Source organism: Pseudopipra pipra, chromosome Z (assembly GCF_036250125.1).
Source record: "Pseudopipra pipra isolate bDixPip1 chromosome Z, bDixPip1.hap1, whole genome shotgun sequence".
Lineage (NCBI taxonomy): Eukaryota > Metazoa > Chordata > Aves > Passeriformes > Pipridae > Pseudopipra > Pseudopipra pipra.
Window position 1 is genome coordinate 15,488,734 of NC_087581.1, and position 19,770 is coordinate 15,508,503.

The 19,770-nt window shown below is 38.8% G+C and overlaps 1 protein-coding gene across 8 annotated transcripts in view; it reads right to left on the reverse strand.

The window, feature by feature from the left end:
- Positions 1-2,298: 2,298 nt before the first annotated feature.
- SLC38A9 (solute carrier family 38 member 9) overlaps positions 2,299-19,770 on the reverse strand; it is a 51,501-nt gene continuing 34,029 nt past the window's right edge. For all 8 annotated transcript variants that reach the window (XM_064640925.1, XM_064640923.1, XM_064640924.1 and 5 more), the window contains 4 exons: positions 17,487-17,600; positions 15,504-15,652; positions 5,961-6,050; positions 2,299-4,015 (listed from right to left, as the gene is read on the reverse strand). In XM_064640925.1, coding sequence (XP_064496995.1) covers positions 3,850-4,015; positions 5,961-6,050; positions 15,504-15,652; positions 17,487-17,600 — 519 coding nt within the window. In that variant the 3' untranslated portion in view covers positions 2,299-3,849. The remainder of the gene's footprint in view (positions 4,016-5,960; positions 6,051-15,503; positions 15,653-17,486; positions 17,601-19,770) is intronic.

The following is a 19,770-nucleotide window of genomic DNA, read 5'->3' on the forward strand; positions in this document are numbered from 1 at the left end:
ATGTCCTTGCATTTAAATTAACACTCACCGGAAGTCCAGTACCCAAAGTTAGCAGATGCCAAGTTTGAGCAATGACAGGGAACCAAACACTCTTGCAACCTTCGTCCTCTCAAGCTGACTCCCCATGGGAAAAAAGGTTATGTGATCATGTAAACAAAAGCCAACCTTTGTGTGAAAGCCTGGTGGAGAAGGGAGCAATCTAGAGGTCAGGCAGGCAAATCATCAACCCGACAAAGTGTTCTGCAACCAAATGCCATTATCTTCACGTATTTTTGTGTGTGGAATTCAGAAGACTGGACCTCTAAGAAAATAGGCGGTGTTACATAAAATGTCCTTCCTGAGCCCCTCTGTTTGTATGATGCAACATTTGAATCTCAAATGCTTGCTTGCACAGGTTATTTGAGCTACACGTTTTAATACATTAAATTAACAATCCAGACAGAATACGAAAAATTATTTGTAGGAATAGATGTAGCTGTGAGAGACTGGAAGAGCAAAGGAAAACTGGGAGCCAGTAAGCATAATATAGATTCTGAATATCATTAAGAGATGAAGAGAAGAATCTGGGCCATGATAACATTAAGAAACTGGAACAGATGACGCTAGGCCATTACAGAGAAGGCAATGAGGCTAGTGCAAGCATGGATATAGAGAAGGTAATTATTTCTCTTGTCATTGCAGAAGACAGACCTAAAAGCCACATCATCTGCCCTTGTCATTAAAAAATACAGCTCCTTCTGTTCATCAAAAAGCTCCCACTGAAAAACTAATCCCTTGGTATCAGTGCTGAGGCTGTGTGTAATCACACATCCACAACTTCACCACACAGGCATGTCCACAACTACTCTTGGAGCTTCCTGGGAATTCCCCTGGCTACTTATGCTTTGGCAATGTCTGAAGGTCATACTGGGTTAATGCCTTATGTATCTTGAGATCTGGATTTTAGCTCAATGGTATCAGCACAGATGATTGATTGCAGCTGCTTGAACCTCACACAACAAAAATTTCAGTTCGCATCACTGAGTTATCACATAATAAGGAGGGCTGGACTGTCAGAGTGCAATGAGGTAGGGCTGATGCCAAACAAAGAGCCTGGTACTATTATGAAGAAAACCTTAGATTCTTACTCAATGCCCAGAGCTGACAGTATTTCACCTGACAGCCTACTTCAGCAAAGCTCAAAGACAGAATTTGGCATATCCAGCAGAAATTATTTTTCTTTTGTAAGAAAGTAATTAATAACATTTCACAAAACACCATGGGGTCCATATATTACTTTTTTTGCTCTGCTAAATCACATGATGATGTGCTGCAACGCAGAACCTAAGGAACTGAAATTAGCTGGCCAGCACTGCAGATAAAGTGTGCGTTTGCAAAGAACCACCTTTTGTGCTCACATGAAAAAAGACACTGCAATCTACTTCTGCTCTTTTAGGCCATTTAAGTTGCCATTAAATTTTAAAATATTACTTAACTTAGGATGCTGACATAAAAGAAAACCCTTGAAAATGCCAATCTACTTGCACACTCCTAACTTGCTTCTGAAGCCAGTGAAAATCTCAACTGCATGTAGTGAAATAAAAAAAATACTTTCTCATAAGAAAGTGTACTTCTGGAGATGACAGTGGAATGAAATATTTGCTATCACTCTAATGCCTACCAGCTTAAAATTCAAATCAAGGCTTTTAAATGCTTGTATAAATAAACAATGCAGCAAGAACCTGTCTCTGTAACGCAGAGCTAAAACAGGCTTTTAGAAAGGTAATGAATAATTTCTTTCTAAATATTAACTCAATCATTGCACATTGCACAACTGGAAAAAGAGACAGATACAAGATGCAATTAGGACTCTTCACCATGAACTCTGTCTTACTTAGGATTGTTGACTACTAGATCCTAACAATTTAATTCTGCTAAAATCAATGGGCATTTTGCTATCAGCTTCAATGGCGAGGATATAAGTCATGGAATCATATTCAGATGGAACATGGAAGGACATAATCAAATTGAATTACCTGCACTCATCGGGGTTTGTACCTATATTAAGCACTGAATCTATAATAAATCAGAGCTTAATGTGAATAAAACAACAATGCTTGGAATCCTATATCTTTTGTCCTTTCCTTTTGCTGTTCATCTTGTAAGAGTATACACAGGGTAAAACGACCAGGATGAGGCAAATACTTCTCCCTAATACAGAGCAGATAACGAATGTATTCTCCAATTTTGATTTAAAGGTGCAAAAAGTTTCACAAGAAAAAAACAATCTAAAATAATTACTGTATTCTGCAGATAGTATTCCAAATCCGTATCATCTTTTATTCCATACAAATCAAGGGATATTAATGAGTGTCCTTTACACAGTTTAAGGAGCCTAAGTCGAACAAATGGATTTACATCATTACTAAAAAAATTCACATCATTTCCCAGAGAAGCATAGTAATAATCTATCTTATGTTTTTCATTATCTTTCTGATGAAAATATGAACTTTCACCCTGCAATGTAATTATCTTTTCCAACTCCTACTTCACAAACATTGCATCACTTCAACCTTTTTCTTCTTTTACTGACTTCGGAATTTAGCAATGCTTGGAGTCCTCTTTCAATTATTTTATATTTGTTGATTATTTTAATGCACTGAAATTCTGTACAAAGAGGAGTTTTTACTCTCTCTCCAACCACAATAGTGACATTCCACTACTGCCTGGCAACTTAATATTGCATGTTTTGGGTTAAGACACAGACTCCCAGATGGTAGGTGAGAGAAGGTGTCTGTGCAATTATGCATGTACACCCTCATAGTTCATTGACAAAAAGTTAAGAAAAACTCAAGGCCACAACAAAACCTTTCCATATTCTTCTAGATGCTTTTGGAATTATTTAAAACTTAAATTCTTTTACTTCATCCACGATTCTGAAGACTGCTGGCTTTGTCTCTCTGCTCACATCCAAAACGTCTAGAGTAATGCAGTGGAAAAGCATAGTGAGAGACCACTGGAGTAACACCCTACAAGGGAGGGAACAAGCCTGTGATGAACACTTTGTACAACATGCATACATAAAACCACATGCAACTCCTGACAAGGCAACTTCACAGCACATAATAGCCCAGTTAACAGAGTTGAAGTGAGGTCAAGCCTGGAATACTAATTTAAATTGTCTTGTTCTAATTTTTTTTATCCTTCTGGCTTTTTTTCATTATAAGATCACAAATAACTTGTGAATTCTGAATAAAACTCTGAGACATGAATTTATTGTTTTGCTTTGTTGGAATTTCCTAGAGGAAAAATATTGCCAAAACAATTTAATAGGGTATTCAAAATTAAGAGTGCATTTTGACCCAAATGACTATAAATTAACCAAAAAAAAAAAGAAAATACAATAATTTCTTTATTTTCCAAACAAATCACGAAAATAACTTCAACAAGAGAGCATTTCAAAGAGTCACTGAACAATACTGAGAAAGCATGCTTGTTAATCAAGGTAAGGACAGTCCCCTTGGAGGAAAGAGTTCCACAGCCTGAGGCCGAAAGCTTTGTGTTTTGAGAAGTGTGCTGTAAAAAATTAAAACATTTGAGATTCATTAATTTTTGAAGTACATTCAAAAAAACGAGAACTAGATCACTCAAATCTGAACCACTTCACTTCTCATAAAATTGTGTTTTCAGAGAAGCAAGACAGTTTTCCTGTCAAGTGCCTGAAAAATGTGTTTTGAATTTGTTTCAAAGGTGCAGCTTTTCTCAAGATCATCACATTGAGGACTGTTCTCATGCCTGACAGTGTTGCTCAAGGCTGTTGCCAAATATCACAGTACCACTTGTGACAGCCACAGGGAGAAGGGGGAGTTTTCACAATAGGAATTGTGCAATCAGATTAGCCAGTCCAAGGAGGATTATAAAGATGTGAGTGATCAATGCTGGCCACGTCAGCTGCCCAGCACGGTGCAGAGAGATCATGTAGATGAGGGATGGATACACGAATACAAAGGCCAGACCACATGTTGCTCCAGAGTATCTAAGGGACAGGGAAGTGGGGGGGAAGAAGGGAAAAAAAAAGAAAGAAGGATTCTTTGCATTTATTCTTATTTTTTGTTGTCATTTCCCCCCGTCTTAAACCAATGAACAGATTCGATGAACACCATTTGCAGTCACTAAACATCAATTTCTGTTCTTGCTGTCCTTCACTTTCTTCACTAGCATTTCATTATCACCCTTTGTGCTGTCCACCTCCTGCTCACCTGCACCCACACTCTGACATGCCTCTGTCACTTCAGTTATGTCCCCTGATGCTGCCGGGGACTGACTCCCTTATGTTTGACTCAATGTTTCTACTTTCTTTCGTCAAGGTGCAACAGAAAGAGACTGCACAGTGCATCCTTTGTTACACATTCTTTACTGTCAGAACTGCAAAGCTCATTGCATCCCAGCCATCTGAGGACACATGTTAACACATGTAAGCATAGAAATGCTCCTGAATCTGCAACTCTTACTTTAATTTATTTAATGAGCTTCTAGAAAACCATTCTCTAGACCTGAAAGGAACAACATGCCCTTCTAGTAACACGATCAACCACAGCAAGGGAAACATGCAACTCTTCTTCTTCTAACCTCTCCCTTGCTTACAAAAATCTCATTATTTTCACCTGCAGCCAAGTGTGCATTATTAACTAACAATGTATTTTGTTTCAAATATTTGAACATTCCTTTTAGACAGAGGAAACATCATAATACAGAGTAACATCAAAATACAGTTTTGGTAATCTGAAACACAAAAACAGCAAATCCCCAAGTTAGACTGTATATAGACAATTTATATCTGCTGGAAATTCACAGTTCAAAATGTCTGGTTACTATGCACGATATGGACACAATAGCATAGGTCAGGATCAGTTTGCAAACAGAGAAACATATTGCATGATATTTATTTGTATTTAGATACTAGGAAGAAATTCTTTACTGTGAGGATGGTGAGGCACTGGAACAGGTTGCCCAGAGAGGTCCTAGACTCCCTATCCCTGGGAGTGTTCAAGGCCAGGTTGGATGGGGCTTTGAGCAACCTGGTCTAGTGGTATGTGTTCCTGCCCATGGCAGGGGGTCTCTAACTAGATGATCTTTTAGATCCCTTCCAACCTTAAGGTCCATTCTATCATTCTAAGCTTATATGATGATGATTAACTAGACCATCTCTATTACTGGAATACAAAAATTTTCACTAAAAAGAGAGGTAGAAGAAAAAAAGGAAATGGGAAAAACCCATAAAGATCAGCCACTGAGCAAAAGTAAGTTATTTTGCTACTCTGGTCAGACCCAAGCCTGTCATTCTGGTTTTATAATTGCAGATTTCTATATTTTTAAACACCTCCCTCTCCTGGTTGCTGCAGGAAAGATGCAAACCAAGAATGAATGATGATGCTTATAAAATACAGTGATGTCAAATGTAGAAAAAAAAACTTTTTAAGATTATTTCCGCTAATATTTCCCAATTATAGAAATTCTAGGTGTTCATCAACATAGTAAATTTAAGATGTCATTTAGAAACACAACTTTTATGTCACTTTTCCCTTTAAAGTTACTTACTTTCTTGGAATTTTTATTGTGGACTTTCAAACCAGCTTCAAATGGTCTTAACACAAAACAAAAACTTGAGAGAAGAAACACAATAACCAACCAACTTTTCTACTAACACCATGTTCTCTTATGTGTATAGCTATAAAGTCCTCAGATAGAGCTTCAATAAAATTGGAGAATCATCCCAACTACCTCGGATACAGAGGCACAATTACAGACAGCTGCTTGTCAGAACTCTGAAAGAGCTGATTGTTTACAGAAGTCATTATTTATAATTTAAGAAGGTGTAAAACTCATGAAATATGAAGATTCAATTATTACTGTTCCTTTTCAACATCAAGAGGCAAACATGTAGCAACGCCACAGGGAAGCTCCCCGCAAGCAACACTCACCTTATGATACCTCCTATATTTGGATAAAATCTTGCCATTGCTACTCCAGCTCCTACAATTGCAAGGTTCAGGGCAAGCACGTGGAAAAGGCTTCAGGAAAGTGAAGAAAGAATGTTAAAATCTATGCTGTATTTCTTACCAAATACCACCAATTATACTTCATTTTCACTAACATTTAACTGGTACGTGGATGGTGTTTCCATTTGCATGACTCACCCTATTAAATCTAATTAATTTCACAGCAAACATATCATCTACTGAATATTCAGAGTGCCAATTTTTAAATATCTACTGTTTTGACTCAAAATATACTTAAGGACTAAGAATGCATAATTTGGCAATTCTTCTAAAAAAAGCCATACGTGGTATTCAGCACTCAAGTATTTCAGATGGATATTCAAATACCCAAGAAACAATACCATATAACTTAATTCCCACAAGAAAGCATTACCTTGTTCAGAGAATAATCAGAATTACTTAAAGTGGAGTAATGGAAACCAGAAGAAAGGAAAAGATGCACAGAGTGCAAAACATTACATAGACTACTAGCAGGGAAATAACACCTTAAAACACTCTACTGCATTTTGATAGAGGACAAACCTTTAAGGAGAATGATGGATGCCATTTAGTATATAGCCTGTGTCCTATTTATGCTGGAATTTTTTGTTGAATTTATTTTTAAAAATAATTTTCCTGTTGTTCTCCTTTCATGTTAAGGATGAAAAAATGGAGATTTTCTGTTCTGCAAAGCAGCTTTTAATGCATCAGACAAATTCAGTGTAGTTATGCACAGAGCTGAGACTCAGGAGAGTATCACTTTTGAGAACATGAAATGTTGGCATATTTTAACATAAGGTAAGATCAGGAAATATAATTAAAACCTGTGGTATTTTGGTCACACAGCTGTTTCTATGAAAGGAAAAAAGAATTCACACGGAGGAAACATACATACAGTTACAGGTTTTGTTTATTCTTCTGGAGGATATGATTTCCTAAAATACAAAATCTGTAAGCCAGGTGTGGTGGGGAAAAAAAAAAGGTGTTTTTTCCCCCTGGAGTTAAAAATGGTAACCCCAAGGGGGTGGTGTCTCTTTTGGGGCGGACCCAATCAGCGCTCCTGCAAAATTAAAACATATGACACCAAACCAGAAAAGAAGGGTGATGTTGTGGTTGGAGGAGAGGTGGCCATGTTCTGAAGCCACGAGGAGAAGGGGCAGGAGCCCCATTGGGGGCTAGGCCCCCCAGCCCCGGCTGGGGGGCTACAAGAACTTGGAACAGTGTTAAACTGGGCCGAGTTCTGTAGCTGAGAGCTGGAGGAGTTTCTCCACTGTGAGCAGCAGCAGGAGATACTGAAAAGTGGCAGCAAAGCAGCAGTGAACGAAGACTGTGGTAGAAAGCCAAGAGATAAGAAGAAACAGCAGAAACAAGCATGCAGCTAAACAGAGAGACAGAGATCTCTAATGGAGAGAGAGAGAGAGAGAGAGAGAGAGAGAGAACTAAGCTCTACAGAGTTTTGGGGTAAGAACTGAACCAGACCCCCCAAAACCCTTTTGAGACCCCTCCTAAGTGAAGGGGGTGGACTCCTACTGGATGGAAGTCCTAAAATGCAGCATGCAGCAGTGAGAGAGATGAGCTAAGAAGCTCAGAGACGTCCTGAAGCAGGACCAGGATGGCCAGAAGGAATGCGGGGTAAGTGGCCTGCCTCCCTCGCTGCTGCTGCCAAGCTGGCAGCTTGAGGCAGAGCACAGGAGCTCTGACAGAACAGTTGAGGCAAAGGCTTTCAACTGAAAGCTGCCCGAGACGTTCTGACTTAGAGGTAAACCCCCTGAGGAAAGGGACCGTCACAAAGACCGCTGTGCTTCGTGATATGACGTGGTGAAGCGAGCCTTTGTCCCGGCTAATTCGCAGTCCACGAGAGAGAGAAACCTTCGCTTGGAGTCGAAGGGCCGAGAGGGGTGAAAGGAGACCCCCTTGTGTGTAATGGGAAGAGATCCAGCTACAACAATCCAGCTACAGTTGCTGCATGGAAGAAGAGAAACACTGCTGCCCTGAGAGTGGAAAGGATCTTTTCCTTCTCCCCTTCTGGACTTTTATTGGAGGGGGAAGAGACTTGATCCAATTGTAAATATTGCTTTATCATAGGAGATAGTTAAGATTGTGTATATAATGTATTATAATATTTATTTGTGTAGTGATTGTAATATAATTCCCTTCCCCCCATACTGAGTCTTGTTTTGTCTGGAAAACCCCTCTCACACTGGGGTGAGTTGTGGGAGGGGGGCTTGAACTCGGGAATTGGATTTTTGGGGGTCTCAGACCACGACACCAGGCCTATTTTTTATTTCACTGTAGAAAGTATGTTTATTATGGAGGATGTCACTAACTATTTAAAAGTGACAACTTTCATGGCTGAAAGGCTGCCTGCCAGTTTCCAAGTTAGGAAGAAAGTTTAGAGACACAGAATAGTCTCATTAAAGTTTAGAGGAATAAAGGTACTTAAACCAAAAAGGAATAGTTTAAGCTGTAGACTAAACTTCACTCTTAAAAACTGATTTCAAAAAGACAGAAATAATACCTTTAATTTTTTAACAGTGGTACAAGAGGTGTACCTTGAGGAGAACTCAAGACTGCAGTGGGAATACAGCAGATGAAAGTTTAACAAAAATGTAATTGGATATAAACTTGGTAAAACCCTACAAATAAAAAATAAAATCCCAAGAATCAGACTTATTAGGGACAGAAGGACCAAATGTGTACAGCCTCTCTAATATTACTAAGGAAACCCAATTAACTAAACTGTTCACAAAAAGGTCTCTGCCATTAAAAACTACTTCCTCTTTCCTCACACGTACGGTAGCTTGCAAATCTTACTGTCAAATAGCACAAATTGAAGCCAAAAGTTTATGAACACAGAAAATGACAGCACTTCTTCCATTCCATTTTTACTGTGATTATTTTTTTAGCAAGAGGGACTAAAAAGAGTGTAGGCTTAGTAATTCAAAAATGTTTTGCAAATTTGTTTCAGTTTAGAGTATTTTAGCAGAAAACCTGAAAAAATTCCAAAGTATTTCATTCTGGCATGCTTTAAAAACACAAGACATGATTTTGTTGGTTGAAGCTGTTGCTTCTAAAAAAATTAATTCCAGATTCTTATAACCTCAAAAGCAAAGGGGGGGGGGCTGTATGTTTGGTCTGAAATGAAACATTTTTCAATTTCTTGTTCTGGGAAAAAAATTATTGGGTTGCAAGGGGACAGTGTATTTTGGCTCTGTTGAAAACAAGGGTCCCAAGATGTCGGAGCCTCCAAAGCAACTCTTGTGGAGTACTGCTTTCCAGTTTTAATTGTCACAATTAAGCAGGATCCTCTAGAACAATACCAAAGCAGAAGGTCTGAAAAGGCTTTAAATCTTGGTGTTTCAGTGTGAAAGACTACACTGCATTTTTTTCCCAGAACATCCTTAATCCATATTCTACCTTTTGAAAACAGCCTGAGCTGTAACCATATTATTGGACAACAGGTATTTAACCTGCAAACTCTTTCTTTTACCTAGGCAGATATTCATAGCTCATCTCACCTCCAGGACAGGAAAAAGCCTCATTCTTATGGAGAGAAAGACAATACCATTTAGAAAAAAACCCTATCCTTCTGAATAAAGTAAAATCTGATATCTAGGGCTACTAGTAGCTGTATTATTTGATATAGTACTTTACATAAGACTGTAAAGTCTCACATAGGTGTATTCCAGACAGGATAAACATTTCTCATAGCCCGTGACATTTTAACAAGTTCTAAATTGCTCAAGTTTAGCCTGACACTGGCTTATAGTACAACTAAAGGTCGCCACACATTGCAAAATGATGTCAGAAAAACAGCATTTTTGAGGGGCATCACCATACCACCTCTGCTTATTCTAACAGTAAGAAGAAAAGTATTTAGATGATGTTAGAGATCACAAACGATTTGGCCCATTTTTATCTACTACCCTGCTACCATACAACTGTTTTCTAAGCAGTGTAACTTTCTTCCTCATGGTCCATGGCTGCAGAGTTGGACATCCTATTCCAGGGCTGGACTGTCCACCTGGGCAGCCTGGTTAGGGCTGCTGCTCTGAGGCACAGGATTGGTTTTCTGAAGGAGGTTGTTAATTCACACAGGAGGCACACCCATCGCAAGTCTTTCATATTCTGTCCTCAGTCTCAGTATTCTGGGTTTGACAGAGGAAGGCTCTAGCTCCTTATTATAAAGGGAATCACTGCTCACCTGCAAAAATCCTGCAATCCCACAAAAATGATAGCAAAATGGAGGAAAAAAAAAAGATTTAAAAAAATTCAAGCTTTCTCCTAAATCTTTCCTTTTTTTCCGCATTGCAAGGTTAACATTTCAGATTGACAGAGCAGAGAAACAACAATGCCTGAAGATCATTAGAGGATTTGCTCCATGAAGTTGTCTCCTGTGGAACCAGCAGCTACACTTAAGTCACTGAACAGCAGTGACCATAAATATCCAAGTAATTCTGGCATCCTCAAAGTAAGAATCATGACAAATGGTGAAACCAAACCATAGTGCAGGGGAAATTTAAAGAAAGAAACTGATTTTAAATCCCCTCAGGCCAGATGCAAGGAAATTAGCAGAAGTGCTGGACTCAGTGTGGAGTCACAAGGTGAACAGATGCAACAAGGGAAACTGGAAAGCAAGGAAAAAGCTAATCAGGGTCATTAAAGTAAGAATTTTGAAAGGTTACTGTATCTAAAAATGCATTTTCTTCATGGAAATCTTGCTCAAGTGACACTGATCAGAAGACTACGAATCACAACCGCCAAGAAGCAAAACAGCAGCCAGGTGAAGAGCAGATAAGCAATCATACATGCAAACAGCAGAAATGTATTTCATTGCATCAGAAGACATTGCATCTGTGGGAGAACTGGTAGGTCTGCTGGGCTACCATGGAGTAAAGGGAGGACAATCATTAGAAAAAGCAAAGTGATTTTTGTCCATCAGCTTATTTAACCTCTCAGGACAGGAAAGATGATAAAGTTTCAAAAAGTTATAAGATGGCTGTAAAAAGCATTTTACATACAGCATATAATTAATCAAGGGAATCTCTGTCACAAGTATCAGTGTAGCCAAGAGCCAGAAACAATAATAAAAAAAATTGGCCTTCTGTACATATAAGAAGATCCAGAATCACGTAAGAAATAGCAGATAAAGTACATGCCTCTGGCTCTAAGTCAGCTGTTAAATGATGCCATTACAAACATATCTCACTTTAGAAAAGAAAGTAATTTCCAAATACACAATATTTTGGCCTTCCTTTTCACCACCAGGGAGAGTAGAGAGAATGAAAAGTTCCTTGGGTTTTGTCCCAGTACATCACTATGTTGTAATTTGTACACTAGCACATATTTTGCAAAATGAAAGAAGGAATTAGGATGTCTTCTCTTGTTTTTAAATCTTTTGTAGTAAGCAGAGAAGAAAGGCTGAAGGCTCAGTGGCATCAAGTGCACCCTCAGTACCAAGCTGTGTGGGGCAGTAAACAAGCTGGAGGGAAGGGATGCCATCCAGAAGGACCAATGTTGGACCAATGCAAACCTCATCAAGTTCTACAAAGCAAAGTGCAAGGTCCTACACTTGGGTCAGGGTAATCCCAGGCACACCTACAGACTGGGTGGAGAAGTGATTGAGAGCAGCCCTGTGGAGAAGGACTTGGGGATGATGGTTGATGTAAAACTCAACATGAGCTGGCAATGTGTGCTCACAGCCCAGAAATCCTGGGTTGCATCAAAAGCAGTGTCGTCAGCAGGTTGAGGGAGGTGATTCTATCCCTCTACTCTGCTCTTGTGAGACCCCACCTGGAGTGCTGCATCCAGCTCTGGGGTCTCCAACATAAGAAGGACGTAGAACTGCTGGAACAAATCCAGAGGAGGGCCATGAAGTTGATAAGAGGACTGGAGCACCACCCCTATGAAGACAGGCTGAGAAAGTTGGGCCTGTTCAGCCTGGAGAAGGTTGCGTGGGGACCTCATAGCAACCTTCTAGTATCTGAAGAGGAAGCCAGAGAGAGGCTTTTCTTCAGGAACTATAGTGATAGGACAAGAAGTAATAGGTTCAAACGGAAAGACGAGAAATTTAGGTTAAACATACAAAGAAACTCTTTACTGTGAGGGTGGTGAGAAGAGGTTGCCCAGAGAATTTGTGGATGTTCCATCTCTGGAACAGTGTAAGGCCAAGCTGGACAGGGCTCTGAGCAACCTGGTCTAGTGAAAAGTGTCTCTGCCCATGGCAGAAGGATTGGAGTGAGATGATCTTTAAGGTCCCTTCCAATCCAAATCATTCTATGATTATATGTGATGGTGCCTCTCTGAAGACTACTGTGCGCAGCGTGTCTACACATGTACTTGCTTTTAAGATAGGCAGAGACACAGGTGACTGATATTGATATATAAGGGCAAGAGAATCCTCCTTCATAGAATTGGTGCACTTTTGCTGTATTCCTGACTGCTGGAAGGCACAGGATACTCATTTCCTTTATGCTTCAGACAATCAAGTTCCCATTGTTCAGCTGATGCTTGATGTGAAACTTGTGAGAAGAAAAAGTTATTTATTGTCTGCTTAAGCTTTTACGTTTCAGGAGTGCGAGTTGCTTCATCACTCAAGACTACGGGTTAGTAGGATACACTATAGATATACACAGCATAGGACTACAAAGTATCTAAAAATCATGGGACAGAAGAGATGCAAGTCAGTCTTCAGACCATAAAAGCTCCTCCAAAGATGAGTAAATAGTTTCTCATTATAATCCAGCTGTAATCCATGGCCTATCAGCAAAGAACAGGTTATGAACCAGGATTTGGTAGAATTTGCCTTGGGTTATACCAATTATCAAGACTATGAACTGCAAGACAGAAACTAATATCTTGGTGCTTCATTATAACCAGTGTCAGAAAATATTAAAGAAAAAGGAGTAAAACCCAAAGAATGAAATGGATCTGACCAATACAATCACTACTAGGAAATAAAAACTATCTGGCAGTCCTGTAAACCTGTGTGTGATAAAGCTATGAGCTTTAAAATGCATCCCTCCAGCCTTCCAAGTACTCCTGCTAATACCTTCATGGCTATCTGTTAACTCCATCCATAGCAGCAGGTACCCACATCTGCAAAAAACTGCTGATATGAAGAAGCCTGACTTTTAAAATCAGTGAGCCTCCATGTGGAGCAACTCACAGCTTAAAAATGAAGATAGGAAAATTTATAACGGAGACTTGGAACAAATGGACCAAAAGCAGGAGGTGTTTTTGTGAAGATTTTGTTGTTGTTTGGACAATTATAGCCAGAAGGCAAATTTATAACCTTACTTCAGCTGCAAAGAAAACAACATAGGAAAGATGCACCTATGGAAAGACATGTGATTTAGCACAATGAATCACAGGGTTAAAGGAGGCTTTAAAAGAGCCTCAGCTCTTTTCCTCCTGCTTCATCCTTTTAGTTCACTACTAACACCAAAATCTTCTTTAGACACATGACCCAGAATATTCTCTTCCACCTAAGAGCTACAGCACGAAGTCTCACGGTTAGTCTTCTTACTGCCCAAGAGCTGCTAGCCTCAATTACTGAGGATTTCAACAAAAGAAGACAAGTTTATCAAACTACCAGTAGAGTGCTCATTTTCCTTCACAAAAGCCATGGAACTTAATATTTCCAGGTAGGTTCTTCAGAGTGCATCAACAAGTTACCCAGTAAGACATCAGTTTATGTCACTAAAAGCTACATCTTTGTATTTGCAAAATGTTTCCCCACAGAAGCAGCTCTGGGAAAAAACAAAAATACTGAAGTTTTTCCTAGAGAGGTGATAAAGATATAGTGCCACTAAAGGACCTTCATCAGCTTATGACTGAGAACCAGTCATGAAGACATTTCACAACCAGGTACTTAACCTTTACTATCCTCCTATGTCCTGTGCTTGCTACCAGCAAACAGGACATGTCCTGTGTTTGCTACCAGCCCTCATTGCATAGAAAAAAACTAGGGCTGACCTTGGCTGTTGTAAATGCACAGAAGCCAGAGCCTGAAGGTTATTTGAGTGATTTTTGTGCTATATTTAAGACACCTGGAATACTAGAGAGGGAGACACAACCAGCCAGAATATGCTACCTTATCACTATAGGTCAGAGCAATTTATGTGGCTTCCTAGAAACTACTTTTGACTTCTCAGAAGCTCTAAATGCCTCCCTAAAAGGAGTCTTTAAAAAAAAAATTAAATTAAAAAATGAGTGAAGCTACCCACAAGATATCCTGGAGACAAGAACCAAGGAAGTATTTGTATCACCACATTCATCATACCATGAAGGCTTAAAAAAGCAAGCTGGAATTAACCTGAGAAGAGACAGGAATGAAGCTGTAGGTTCTAGAAGAAGGTATGAGGGAAATGAAAACAATTCTGGTCAGGGAGTAACTGGAGGGAGGAGATAGGAAGAGGCACATGCACATAATATAAAGGACATGACTATTTCTCAGTGGTTGTGAAATCCATGTTTAGCACTTAAATAAATGGCCTTGTTTCCAACAGTAACTTGTAGTAGTTCCTAAAAATCTCCTTAACATTGAACTGCATACAATTTAGCATCAAAAAAAGCAGGCACTTATTTCACTGCCTAATTTTAGGCATTCAATTTCTAGAACTTCTGATACCTATTTTAGGACTCAGAAGAAACGTGAAACTTGGAACAACATCTTTGCAGACTTGTATGCTACTGCTGACGCCACAGAGGAAATACACATTCCTTCCTGAGAACCCTTTTTTTTCTTTCCCCCATCAACAGTAATTCACAACATAAAATAAGAAACTTGGAGATAAATGCCAACTTCTCAGCTGTGACAAATTCAGACAATACTCCAAATATAAATGTCCCAGGCTTTATTTAAAAAACAAACTAAAATTGAAATCTGGATCACCTCTTCCCTGGAGTTCAGAGACTGTACAAATGCAGGGGTGTGGCTCACCTCTGAAATTAGCATGTAAAAAGCTATTTTTATAAGCATAGCAGCAGCCCAGATAGCACAACTAACAACTCTCTTAGCTATTAGCTCTGTTTAAAAACAGATGGATGATTACTAATCATGCACAATCAAAACACAGATGCCATGCTGAAAGGTTAAGATCCGGAGTGTATGTCCTTCACAGCTTAAAGACTACTAGATTAAATGCTTCTGGACTAACCAATTTTTTTTCCTGCACAATTTCTGTTTTGCCATATAAATGCATAACACAAAAGGACCATGTTGACAAAATTCCTCTGTTTATTGACAAAATGAAGAGCTAAACCAAAAGAACATCCCCTACTCCGCTTTGCCAAGCTGTAGGAGTTTGCAGGCACGTTTATTTTGCATGCCTATTCACTCTGACTCTACAAACAGTGTGAAACTAGGTTATGAAATGTATCTAATGTACAACAGAATTCTCCAAAAGCCTAGCCAAATTTCTGACAACAGAAAGTCAATTAAGCAAAGTGTGCCAAGCTCTTGTCAAGGAACAGAATTCTTACCTTGGGTAAGCATTTCCAAAAAACTGTCTTAACAGCTGAACTCGTGCCAGATAGCCCAACAGTGGGTATACAGTCATCATCTGGAACAGCAGGAATATTCTTGCAACAAATGACATGATGTCATCACTGGGAAAGTTATCTAGAAAATTCTGGACATATAAATAGTGTTACACTTATTAATGGTGGCTTGATTGCATGTACCTGCTTATTTTAATACCTACATGTCAGAAAGAATGGGATAAAATCCAAGCAACTACAATTGCTAAATGAACTCCATAACATGAAATACCTTCTCCCTCTTTTATGACTGGTTTGCCACCAAATATCAACGGATTTTTGAATATTACTATGCTGGTGTCAGTGTTAATATTAGTATTACATAAGGAATTATTTTCTAATCTTCTGAACATCCTCAAATAATCCAGGCTGTGGAAGGGCCAGCTGACCTTTTAGGCAGATAGATTCATATGCTCCTATTACTTGTCGTATCATACATAGTTATTAAAAACAGTTATTTAATAAGCAAAACTACACCACATAAAAATGAGGAAGGGATCATATACTACAAGCAGGAACAGCTGAAAAAGTATTATAAGACTTAAGTATCATAGAAATACACAAATGGCTTCATAAACTACAGAAAATAAATGGGAAGAAAATAATTTTTCGTCTAATGGTGAACTTCATTCTGTGAAGCTAGTTCAGACGGTTCAAAAAATCATGTCATGGTTTAACAGTAGTACCAGTTCTAACTGATCTACAGTCAGAGGAAGCCTTTGACTTATTGCTAGATATTATGCAAGAGACATGGAACACTTGGCATAAAATGGTAACTTCTCTCTCTGAATCAATTTAGGGTGTGGAAATCAGGCTTGCCTATAAGCAGATAAGAATTTAATAGCCTTCATAGGGTGTTTCATGTGGTGCTGTTATCTGAAGAACTCTGATGGCAAGGCTCACCATAGTATTAGATTCCAAATCTACTCAAGCTTGCATTCACATTTTATTTCTTCCAGAGTCCCAGTGAGTGGGATTGGTCACTGCACACACAACTAAACATAAACTTTTCAGGATTAATGAAGCTAAAAAAAATTAAAGTCTCAACTGTTCACTTTTTCATTTTGGTCCTTTCTTCATCACTTTCACAGAGTATTTATAAAATGTTTGTTTTTTCAGAAATATTGGCAACCATACACAAATATAAATGAGATAACACAAGCATTACTCATCTGCCTGTGGTAGTGCCTACGAGGTGTTAGCCACCTGACCACAGTCGAGGGCAGATGTGTGTGCCAGGGTTAGGTCATGAAGCAAGAAGCAGTAGCTGTTCTTTCTTATTATATATTTATTAAAAAGTTAAGGACAAACATGGTATTCTGGAGTGCATTAGGAAGAGCATTGCCAGCAGGTCAAGGGAGCTGATCCTTCCCCTCTACTCAGCCCCAGTGAAGCCATATCTGGAGTGCTGTGCCCATTTCTGGGCTCCTCAGTACAAGAGAGATATGGAGCTCCTGGAGCAGGTCCTGTGGAGGGCAATGAAGATGATAAAGGGACTGGAGCTCCTCTTATGAGAAAAGGCTGAGGGAGAGTTGGGCCTATTCTCATTGGACCTTATATATATATATATATATATGTATTTGAACAGAGGGTGTCAAGAGGATGGAAGCAGGCTCTTCCCAGTGGTGCCAAGCAATAGGACAAGAGGCAATGGGAAGAAACTGATGCACAGGAAGTTCCATTGGAACATGAGGAAGAATTTCTTTGCTGTGCAGGTAACCGTACACTGCAACAGGTTGCCCAGAGAGGTTGTGGAGTCTCCCTCACTGGAGATATTCAGGAACCATCTGGATGCAATCCTGTGCCATGTGCTTCAGGATAACCCTGCTTAAGCAGGTAGGTGGGACCAGATGACCCACTGTGGTCCTTTCCAACCTGACCCATTCTGTAATTCTGTGAAATAGATACAGCAGTAAAATATCTCACCTGTTCAATACATTCTTTGGATAACGGTGGAGAAGGAAAGGATGCAAAAATAATCACTCCAACATACAGATATGTTAGTCCCACCAGGAAGTATGCAATAGAGAGATCTCTCACCTGAGGAAAAACAAGATTTTCTTTTGGCAGGCACTGACACACAAAACCATAAGAAATAAAAAATTCATGAGACTATGTCTATTGCATTTATTACTGTTACTTTTATATATATTACTTTTTTATATTTATTACTATTACTTAAACATTTTTACTTTCTACTGCTTGAATGGGGACTTCAGATCTGGTCCCAGTCAGATCAGAAAGCTGCAAGGAGATATCCCAAAGTGAAGCTCAACAAGTATTATTTATCTCTTAAAATACAGAAAAGGTACCATGAAAGAGATATGCCAATAGATGTAGCATGTTATTTCTGGATGCACAAACATACGCTAGTTATTAAAACAAACAAGAAATGCCCTCTACTTTCTTACATTCACCTATTCCTGCTAAGAGCCCTGGGACACAGACACACTTGCCTAAGACAGAAAGCCCAGCAATGCCATAAATCACACTTCTTATCACAAATAACATCTTGCAATCAAAGGCATCAGCTACCCAACTGCTGATATAATGTAAGGGACATTTTCTAAGAAGGTGCTTTGGAACCTAAGAGTTCCTAACCTACACTGTCTCCAAATCAGAAACTAATACATCTGGCTCCTGAATGAATGGCATAATAATGGAAGATATAGCTAGTACACCATTACATAAAAAAATACAAACAGAACACAAATAAAAAAGAACAGTATAGGTAGTCACATATATGCCATATATATGTATATATGTATATATATAGGTAGTCATATACATGTCCTTTACCTTTAGTATTGTATTTTATAACGACACTTCCATTTAAAATTACCTATCCTATATCCTACCTACCTATACTTTATTACTAAACAGCTTTAAATGTTCCAGGGAAATGCACTAAATTATAATCAAAAGTTTTCAGGAGTCAGTGCTGAAACTAGGGTCATATATCCATATTTAAATATATTACATATACTTAAGCATAGATTTAAACCTAAACTTCAATGTACAGTTCTGAAAATTTTGGCTATATTTATAAAATATCTAATACACAGAAATATTTTCAACCACACAAAAAGAACTAAAAAATTAGCAGCAAAGCTACTCAACTACTTCACAAAACTTCAGAATCCACATATACATCAGAGTGACCTCACAGCAATGTACTTGGTGGGTTACTCTTCTACACGAATTCCTGCTCTTGGAAATACGAAGACCATTTGTTTCTAGTTATTAACTAACTATATTCTGTATAGGCTTATGTTTTATTACAAAACACTCATCACCTTACAGCAAAGCATTTGTTCAGCTGCTGCTAATAATCAGCTTCTGAAAGGATTACTAGTAATGTTTCAACATGTGACCCTATTTTCCTAAAACTGAGAAGCAAGTCTTACTAGCTAGGCACAGGACCAAATTATTAGGATTATACTGTTTCCAGCTCAGGACGATAATTATGATAATCCAGTCAGCTCACTGAGCATGAGCAAAGTTTGCTCACATCTGTACATGGAAATGTTTCCCTTGGTGCTTCTTCACACTATCTCATTGACTAAAGAAGCATATTTTATACTGCTCTGGGTTCTTCCAAGGCCAAGGCAGTTCCTGAGCAAAGTATAAAATGCTAGATTACAAATCTTAAGAAAAGTTCAGATAGAAGCCAGTTTTAGTGAGGGAACTGGACTTTCCTGCTCATTTTGCCAGTGCTTTTGTGGTAGAAGATTGTTGCCTGATGAGAAATATTATTTGCCTTTTAAAAGCACATGGGAAAAAGGCATCAACGTGCTATGAATGTGTGCCCTGGGGTGGCCTTCAAGCCCCCAGCAGCTTCACCACATTTCCAGCTGCAACCTCTTTCTCCTGCCGACCAGTTAAATGAATACAGAAGATGCTTCCCTGGCCTTCACTCTCCTCATACTGGTCACTGAGTAAGGACTATCAACTCCCATCAGAAGCTCAGCAATAACATTTTCTTTAAATTATTTGTAGAATTTCTCCTCAGTGACGTGAGAAGCTGTACGGGTTTTTATACAACAACTACATCTTCAAAAGCACCTGTGCCCACTCTAAAAACTGATTTTATAAATTCTAAATCTGAGCATCCAGATTTCTTACAGTTATTTATCAGCAGCTTCCATTAACTGCACACGTCAGAGACTAATCACGGTTTTGCAGAAAGATATGGACTCTTATTTCTTGA